This window comes from Zalophus californianus, chromosome 3 (genome assembly GCF_009762305.2).
Source record: "Zalophus californianus isolate mZalCal1 chromosome 3, mZalCal1.pri.v2, whole genome shotgun sequence".
Taxonomy (NCBI): Eukaryota; Metazoa; Chordata; class Mammalia; order Carnivora; family Otariidae; genus Zalophus; species Zalophus californianus.
Genome location: NC_045597.1, coordinates 119,890,544 through 119,900,135, shown reverse-complemented (window position 1 = coordinate 119,900,135; position 9,592 = coordinate 119,890,544). Strand labels below are relative to the sequence as shown.

The following is a 9,592-nucleotide window of genomic DNA, read 5'->3' as shown; positions in this document are numbered from 1 at the left end:
AGATAGTTGGATTTCAAAGAGTTTGGACCTGGGGAGAGACATTTGGTACTGAGCAGCATGTGGTAGGTACTGAAATCCACCGTTCTAGAAGACCTCCCCAAGGGGGTGAGTGCAGCAAAGAGACAATGACCCTGGAGCACTCCAATAGTAAGAGACGGGAGGGACGAGGGAGGCTGCCAGGGCAGGAGCTGAGAGCACAGGTGCCACTCAACTTTGTGAAGGCCATTTTCAATTGCTTAGTCTTGATCTCTTAGTCTCTGCCTTATATAAGTTATCACATGGTCTACAAAGGGCGCTTGCTGTACCACGCTCATGTGTCTCATTAGCAGAGAAAATTGTGAACAGATGTTTGCATGTTTATCTAGGTTTCCACTCCACAAAATTGGAGAAGAGATTTGTCAGCAGAAATTCAGTGAACTCTCTATCTGCCAACTCCGATAGTAGAAGCTGAGATTGGTAATTAATATCCTCTGTCATGTGGAAAAAAATAATTGTTATGTCAGAAAAGAGGGAGTTAGCGGAGACCAGCAAACAACTCCTCCACCGAGGAGGCGGGAATGCGCAGTTGTTGAGCTGAAGAGTCCACGTTTTGTTTCTGCCAGGGGCTGAAGAGAAGCAAAACAGGGTAAGGTACAGGACTGCCAAAACCTGAGGTGGATGGTGCTGTTTTACTGGGTTAACTTGGTTGGCATTTGAAATGCAAGGCTGTACTGTGGGGGCAAGAGTTAAGAGAACAGAACGTAGCAGAAAGAAAGCAGGTGTAATAGAGAGTCCCACCTGGTTACAGAAAGCCAAAAAGGGACTTAGTGTGTGTAAGACACAAAGTCCAGTGGGGCGCCTGGGTGGCTCAGTCGGTTGAGTGTCCAATGTCTGACTCCTGATTTCAGCTCAGGTCCTGATCTCATGGGTAGTGGGATGGAGCCCAATGGCATTCTGCACTCAGTGGGGAGTCAGCTTGGGTTCCTTTCCTTCCGCCCCTCTCCTTGCCCTTCCCCTCTCTCTCTCTCTCTCTCTCGGATAAATGAATACATCTTAAAAAAAAAAAAAGACAACATATAGCAAGAAAACATTCTTTACTCTAACTGACAGTCATAGAAAAATTTTCGGAAAACCAATGAGGTATTCATGATGTTTACAAATCAATGAGCTTCTGAATCATGCAAGCAATATTTTAGGTAAGTCTTCTTCAGAACAAAATAAAATATGAAAATAGTGTTAGAATACTCCCACCCTCCCCCCTTCCTTCTCTCCTTCTTCCTTTTTTTTTTCTTCTTTCTTTCAACTTAGCAAAGGAAATGATTTATCATTTTCCCCCTTGAGTTTGTGTGTGGTTGATCCTGGGGGATCACTGCCCTTGGATTGTGTAGCCTCATCCACCCTCGCCTCCTAACCCTGATGGACTGTATTCCAGAATTCCAGTATCAGAAGCAAGGAACTGGCCAGGACTCATAGCAGTCTGGGAAATAACGTTCATCATATAATATGAAACATTTTAGCTTTTCTGCTCAAGTCATTTTTATAAAACAGAAAAAGAAAAAATATCAATTTCAAATCATTTTAGAACAAAAATTAAAAAATGATAAATTCTTAAAACCATGCACATTTTAATGTTTCTACTCTATATATTTTTTTGCTATCAAAATTGTACCAGGATCACAATATTTTCTTACTGCTAAGAGATATCCATAGGCACTTAATCATTTATTTAAATAATCTACAAAATGGAGCATATGCATAAAAGACTGAACTTGTTTATCTGTTTAAAATACTAACAACTTTTTTTAAAAAAAGACAACATATAGCAAGGAAAACTAAATTGATATTTTTTAATTCTACAAAAACATATAAATATTTAAATTTATAGCAAAAGAACAATTATACCATTTAGTAATGCTTACAATATTTAAAATGTGTAATTCTTTATGCACAAGCTACTTTTATAAATGTTAAAAGAACGGTGTGCCAAGCATATATCTAAAAGACTTTTGAAATTACTTTGCTTTAGCTGTGGCTACACTCAGTGAAAAAACAAAAGCTCCAAAAGAAAAGAAAAATCATATAATCATCAAGTTATTTTTCACTTGTGCTATTTTTAGCAGAAAGTACAACTGAAACCAAGCAGCAGCTTACGTTCATTTTTACACCAAATTAAACGCATGATGAAAATTTCATTTTTTAAACCATTATAGATATAGCCTTAATCATCTAATGTTCCATTCTCATTCGAACTCATTAAAAACCAGATGTTAAGTGATTTGTTCTCCCTAGATAAAAACAAAAACAAAATAATTTTATATAACGATGACATTGGTTAACATAGAAATGGTCTTTATCTTAAAAGATGGTTAACAAAAGAGCTGCCCTGCATCACTAGGTTTTCAGAGAGATTTTTTGAACACATACAATGAAAATTGCCTTTAGAATTTATTGAACAATATGAAACAAAAGTTGGACACAAATGTACACAAACTATTTAAAATACATTGCTGGTGCTCATTCACCACCTTAATTCCTACAATAGTTGATACTTAATAGTTCGAGCATGGTGTAGTCACACCAGATGTGTTCATGTGCTATACAGAAGAGTGCTGATTTTACCGATTCCATGCTTAGACATATTGCGGGAAAAATAAGAAAAAAATGGTGGGTAGTGGCTGAATCTTGAAAAACAAAGTGCTTTAAGACTTAATTGAATTTTTGCCGTCCATCTGAATTGGAAATTTATTCAAAGTTTACAGATATCCGCAAACAGCTGAAAGACAGCTTGTGGATGATGACACATCCATTAAGATCTTGAATTTCTTGAATTCTTCATATTTGTTAAATTAGCATACTTTATGACTTATGAATGCGTATAAGTTTTGCCTCATCTGAGACTAGACCGAACATCTATAAATAAGATGCAAATAAAATGTTTGTGATCACATATGATCATCATTTCTCAAGTGGTAAAATATATTGTAAGTGGGCAGGCAATATTTTAAGGTTTACTGAACCAATTCATACTACTCTCTTAACTTCCCACAAAATGAAAGGTAAAATCATGCCTGTTGTTCTACTCTAGTTGTTCTTTTTTCTTTCTTTCTCTTTCTCTTTTTCTTTCTCTCTCTCCGTCTCTCTCTCTCTCTTTGCTTTTTTTCCCCCTTTTTATTTATTAGGCTCTTTCTAAGAACCCTGGCAAAATTGAATTTATGGGTTGTGTTTCCTGGAGTCTAGAGAGCTCCACTGGGAAGCCTAGAAGTCTCTGCTGATTACCCTGTAGTCTTTAAACCTGCATAGCCTAGAATCTCTCCAGTGTTCACAATAGTAGATGGTCTAATGCTCTGTGCAAGCTGTAGGCCAATCATTTTTAACTTGAACATAATTATATGGAAAATAGAAGTGAGGGGAAGGTATGCTCCATTAGTTACTGCTTAAGAGGCTTTGCTTCCCTGAAACTCATTTTGGCCAGTAATGCCAGGATGCTCTGTAATCATGCTGTTTCCTGTTAATTTCTTTATTTTTGCTACAGGTCTTTATTTCCTATGGTATTATTTTGTAGAACTAATCTTATTTAAATATGAAAGGCAGTGAGAAGTAATATATCTCAAAAAAGTCAATGTACTTAGCACAAAATGTTTAATGAAGACTTTTTTTCTCATTATTGTACCCTTTCTACTTTATTTTTGAATGCTTTTTAATTGAAGACTATATTAGGTTATATTAAGAATGATGAGTTCTGGGAACACAGTTTATAGTTATCTGACCCCTAGGCAGGCTACATTACATATCTGGATGTTGGTCTTATTTGTAAATGGAGAAGCAAGGAATAGATCATCTGTAAATTCCTCTCAAAGTTACTGTGTTTGTGTTCCATTCATAGACTTGTGCTTAGAAAATACATTAGTAATAGCTTCTATGAAACTGAAAATACATATGACTTTTAAGAGGATGACATGTCTCCACTCTAAAAATAAAAAAATCTCACTCCTTCAGGTAGCCATTGAATACAACCAAAAAGTAAAAATAAAAATTTTATCTTCATAAAGCAACTTATATAATAGAGCAGCATGTTTATAAAATGTCATATTTCACTTCCATAAGGCAGGCTATTTTACCATAGAGAACAAAATGTAGTCCCTACTTTAATGTAAAGAATATTAGGGAGAAAATTATCATTTGGAGACAAAGTTATGCAAATCTTGTCTAAATATATTACTAGATTTTATTTAAAAATTTTAAAATACAGTGCAAAAGAAAAAGATATGCTACAGTAGCATTTAGCAACTTTAACACCCATTTTTCAGTTCATTAATTCAAGAAATATTTAAAGAATACTTACTTTGTGCCCAGAACTATATTAGATGCTTGGGGATACCACAGTGAATAAAACTGGCAAAGCCTGGCCTTTATGGGGCTTACATTCTAGGGTGTGTGATGAGAATGTTGGGAAGGGGGCAGAGGTGGAAGGGTAGATAGGAAAAAAAACACATTTTTAGTTTGTCAGAGAACATACAGGGAAGAGGGAGGGTACGAGGGAGAAGGGTTTGCCTTACCGATGAGACTATTTGGACAGCTACCTAAAGAAAGTGAGGTGAGAGAACTCTGTGGGACAGAGGGAGCAAAACAAGAAGACAAAAACCTCCTTGGCAGCCAGAGTGGAGCACGTGAGGGGCAGCATGAGGACATGCAGTAAGAAAGGAGCGCTTGCTGGGTATGCAAAGGAGGGGGGCGGGGGGGGGAGCTCACGCGCATGTGCTTGAGGAGAGCCGTGTCATTCACCAAGGACCTTCAAGACCAATGTAAGAAATTTGGTTAGAGAGACATGGAAAGTCATTGGAGGGTGGTGAGCAAAGAAGTGACACAATCAAATTGATGTTTAACAAAATCCCTACGGCTGCTGTAACTGATAAATGCTGTTGGAGGCAAGGGTTGGGAAATGAGGGGAACCAAATTATAAGCATACCACAGTTTAAAAAGCTAGAGGTGGTGGTACACAGTGGATGCGGTGGGAAGTCGTTGGCTTCTGGTTATATTTCAAATATAGAATCAAGGGATTTTACTGATGGATTAGATGAAAGTGGAGAGAAAAACAGAGGAATCAAAAGTGACTTGAGGTTTTTGATCTTGACATCTGGAAAGATGGAATTGGCAATAACTCTGCTGTGGGGAAAACATCAGAAGGGGAAGTTTGCAATCATTTGAAATATTTGTTAGTCTAGCCCCACGGATAAGATGAATGCACCGTGAAGCCAATCATCATTTTTAATGTTCTGTGCTGAATACAGTAGATTTTTTTGCTTAAACTGAATGTTAGTCATTGCTTTCTGGGTTTTGGTGTTTTATATTTTATGGCATTTTTTTGTTTGTTTATTAAACACTCTAACACAATGTGTTTAAACCATCTGAGGGTTCTTTGAAAATCTCTGGCATGAAACTTACACAGTTTTAATTTTTCCTGTGTTGTTGCTATGACCATAATGGACTTTGAAATATTTAAAGTGTTGCTGAAATGTGTCAAATTCAGTTCCCATGGAGCAGCTGTATATTAAAAAAATGTGTCATTGACCATTTTGTAGATAATATAAGCATTTTGATTGACAAATCCACAATAAGTGGAACAGATAGTATAAAAGAGTCCTTGAGGGTTTGAGCTTTTCTGCTTTAAGGAAGAATGTTGTGCAGGGACATTTTACTGTATTTTAGTCAGCACAGGAAGAAAAGAGAGCAAAATGGAAAATGTGATTGTTAAGCCAAACCTTGGGTTGTCTTGTGAGGCCACTATCAATTTAAGGCAGTGGTTCAATAGCTCTCGGGAGTCATAGCTTCCTTTGAAGTTTGCTGGAAGCTACAGATTCTTTCCTCAAAACCATATGCCCTGACATTCAAACTTTTGTTTAAAATTTTAGGAGATTCAGGGATTCCCAGCCAGCTTGAGGTGAGGGTGTGTACACTTTAAGGAGTAAACCTGAAATGCTTCAGGTTGTAGAAATCTTCTTTAGAGTTGTACCAGTATACAGCCAAAAGAGAAAGGGATGCTAGATGGGAAAATCATACAGGATTTTACTGGCCTTCAGAAAGTGTTCTCCTTTTTATTATAAAACAATGTATGTGTGTGTGTGTGTGTGTGTGTGTGTGTGTGTGTGTGTGTGTGTGTGTGTGTGACAGAGAGACGGAGAAAGAGACAAAGAGAGTTTGTGTGTAGCCATACTGATTACAAGTTTCTCTCAGAGATTTTTAAAGAAAAAATGAGGGCCAAAGATGTAACATCTTCTGCTCCAGGGGATGCTTTTCCCATTTTCCCCCTAAATTTCTATTAGCAGCTGAGTGCAGTTATAATGACTAAGATACATACGCTGTGCAACTTTATGAGCATTTTAAATGGTATCAGGTCCTAAAACTTAATAGCACAAATCTCAGATAAATTTTCTTCCCTTTTCACATCTTCTACTCATGTATTTTGAACATAAAGGGTTTGAAGATGGAAAAAGAACATGTGAAGCTGGTCTAATTATGATTGTCTTCCTTGAACTATAATTTATGGCAAATGATTTTAAGCAGCTTAATTAAAATAAAGTTTAATGGATGTGTATTGAGTCCATTCCCCTGGTGAAAATTTTAGATACTATTGGATGGCAGTGAAATTCTGATAGAAGCACATTATTTTTTAAAACATAAAATTAAAATGGTAATAGTGGCCTAACTAGAATCTTCAAATGCCAAAGAATTAAAAATTATGGAAAGTACTCTACCCTTCACCTATAATTCTGTACAGCATAAGAGATAAGTCATTCTCTACCGTGAAAAGGGTCTGTATAGTTTCTGTTCGACAGAGGCAGTGGTTAAGAATTGAATTTCCAGCATCAACTCTGGGACCAACATGATTGTTATGCTCAACCTGTGCTAGGAGTGATCACAACCTGAACAGAATGTCTTTTATAATCATCTGTTTTTTTTCAATTTCACTTCATCTTGCTCCCCTCAATGCCTAGCTAGTTTCCTCTGATTTCATCTACTTGAAATTGAACTTTCAAACTCTCCTCTATTTTGTTTAACGGTGATGCTTTTATAAGGACTCTATGAGAAGTCAATATCCAATGTAATTTTTTTCATACAAAATTGAAACTTGTACGATGAATTCACTGCTCGGAAATAATTCAATATGTGGCCTTGGTGACATAGAAATCCAACAAGTTTCCATGAAGGTCCATTAGAAACAGAGTGAGTTTTTAAAACAATTGATAATATATCATAATGAAGATATTTTATAAGGCATTTACACTGTCTCTCTTTCAATCACTATGACAAAAAAAAATTAAAATAAGCCCCTGACTGACCTTATGAGATGAGGACAATAGAGATTATTGTTTTAAAGCAAACCCAATTTATTTTTCAAGTTGTTCTGATGTTTAATAACAGTTTGCTGTTATTTATATTGTATGTGCTTCTTTTGATCGGATACAAATTTTAGTAGGGAAATAAGCAAACATTCCTAAAAATGAATTATAAACAACTGTATTTTAGAATACTAAAAGGATTTTAAAACCTTCAATTCAGCAAAGTTAATATCTTTCCCTAATTGAAATAATGGAAAAACAAAAGTGTAGACACTTTCATGGCTTTGGGAAACAATCTTCATGCCCCCAATGTCATGTTCCTTAGCAGCCATTGTTGGGATCTGCTTCCACTACAGTCCTGCATGGTAGGAACCATTTTGTCTTCTTCAGAAGGTTCATCGAGGCATTGGTTACTGTTAACATGTCTCAAGGTGAGTCTCTGTAAAAGATAACCAATAATCAGTGCAACCTATTTTATCTTTAACTTCACTAGTTCATTAGATTAAATCTCTTTTAAAAAATCCTTTATAATTTTTTTTAGTGCACACAGTGATATGTTTGTAAAATGAACTATACACATGGCTCTGAATTATTACACAAGTTTCACGGTTACAGTTTCTTCGTTGTCTAATGCACCTTTAGCTGCAGATGGTTAAAGAAATTGGCTGACATTTATCATGCATTGCCAAGAATTCAGGCTCCTTTGCAAAAAGCCCATTTGTGAGCTCTGAGTTCACTTGAGGGCTGCAAATATTAACATGCTTTCACAAAAGCTTAGTTTTCTTAGGCATGTGTTGATTCAGTAACCATTTGGTAAACATGCAAAGAGATGTCACAGCTGTGACCCAAATGAACAAAACCGCTAGAGATGTTCCCATTTCAAAATACTAAACACTCCATAGTATCTGTGCCTATGAGACATTCAGTGTACACGAATGATTATCATAGCAATAGCAACAAAGACCTGTGTTACTTGATAGTATGCTCACCATATTTTGGTTTTCATTTTTAAGCATCTTAAAAAATAGCAATACCAAATATAGAAAGAGATGTTATGGTCATATGTTTTGAAATATTATATGTGCATTTTACTTTGTGCATAATAACGATATTCATTAATAAGCATCCTCTCAGTGCCTGAATGCTGAAATATAATTCCAGTAATTGTAGCATGTGAACCAGTCATCACATGTCTTCTGTTTTGAGTTTACATTTATATTTTGAAATCATATTTTTTGAACTTTTCAGATATACATTTTAAAGATTTTTTTAATTTATTCATTTGAGACAAAAAGAGAGAGAGATGATGAGCAGGGGAGAGAGGCTGAGGAAGAAGGAAAAGCAGACTCCCTGCTGAGCCAGGAGCCCGACTTGGGGCTTGATCCCAGGACCCAGAGATCATGACCCGTGCTGAAGGCAGACACTTAACCATCTGAGCTAACCATGCACCCCCAGATACACATTTTAAGACCACGTGTTTTATACATATTAATTTATGCACACGTATTATATACATTTCTGCTCAGTTTCATGGGCAATGCCTAGAACCATTTTATATGAAAAACCCTAAACCAGAAGAAAAGCGTTTGAATGTATGGGAGGTGATTTGCAGGTATATCTCGAGAAACAGCACACCATATACTTTTGTTGCCAATACTAAAATTAAGGGTAAACAAACATTTTTGCACGGGGCAGCTCTTGAAATTACACTGAAAGTTGGATTTAAAAAAAATGCAGGGCAGATGCAATAAAAACGGTGGAGAAACACTGCCTGGACAATTTTAATTTGTTTGGATTAGGACTGCATACCCTGGGCTGTACTGTCCTGAGGAAAGACTGAATGGAAAACAGGCTTGTGGTGGGATGCCTCATTGGCAACGAGCAGGAAATTAAAAGCACAAGGCTATTACACAGGAAAGAGATTTCAAGATTGAGGCTTTTGTTGCTCTTTCAATACATGAAATCAAGCTATTTATACAAAAAAGAGAGACAGAGAGAGAGAGAGAGACAGAGAGAGAAGACGAAATGGCCAAAGGCCCAAGATAGGCAAGAAGATGGTTGACTTATGCTTATGGTGCCAGAAAAGATGCTGTTGGCTTATGAACCAGCCACCAACTTGAAAAAAAAAAGATACAAAACAAACATTTTTTTTTCCTAGAAAGTTTTAGTTAAAATCAACAAAATATTCTTTATTTTTGTTACATACCTGAGGTCCTTTGTGTATATATGTCTTCTTTCGAAAAAAGCCATTCGCCTTTGCTTGCTTTTATTAGATC

At 36.3% G+C, this 9,592-nt stretch overlaps 1 protein-coding gene across 1 annotated transcript in view; it reads right to left on the bottom strand.

Annotated features, from left to right (window-relative positions):
• Positions 1-1,811: 1,811 nt before the first annotated feature.
• The window catches only part of GALNT13 (polypeptide N-acetylgalactosaminyltransferase 13), a 565,045-nt gene continuing 557,264 nt past the window's right edge, over positions 1,812-9,592 (bottom strand). The window contains exon 13 of the mRNA XM_027590905.2: positions 1,812-7,755. Within this exon, the coding sequence (XP_027446706.1) occupies positions 7,615-7,755 (141 nt within the window). The 3' untranslated portion in view covers positions 1,812-7,614. The remainder of the gene's footprint in view (positions 7,756-9,592) is intronic.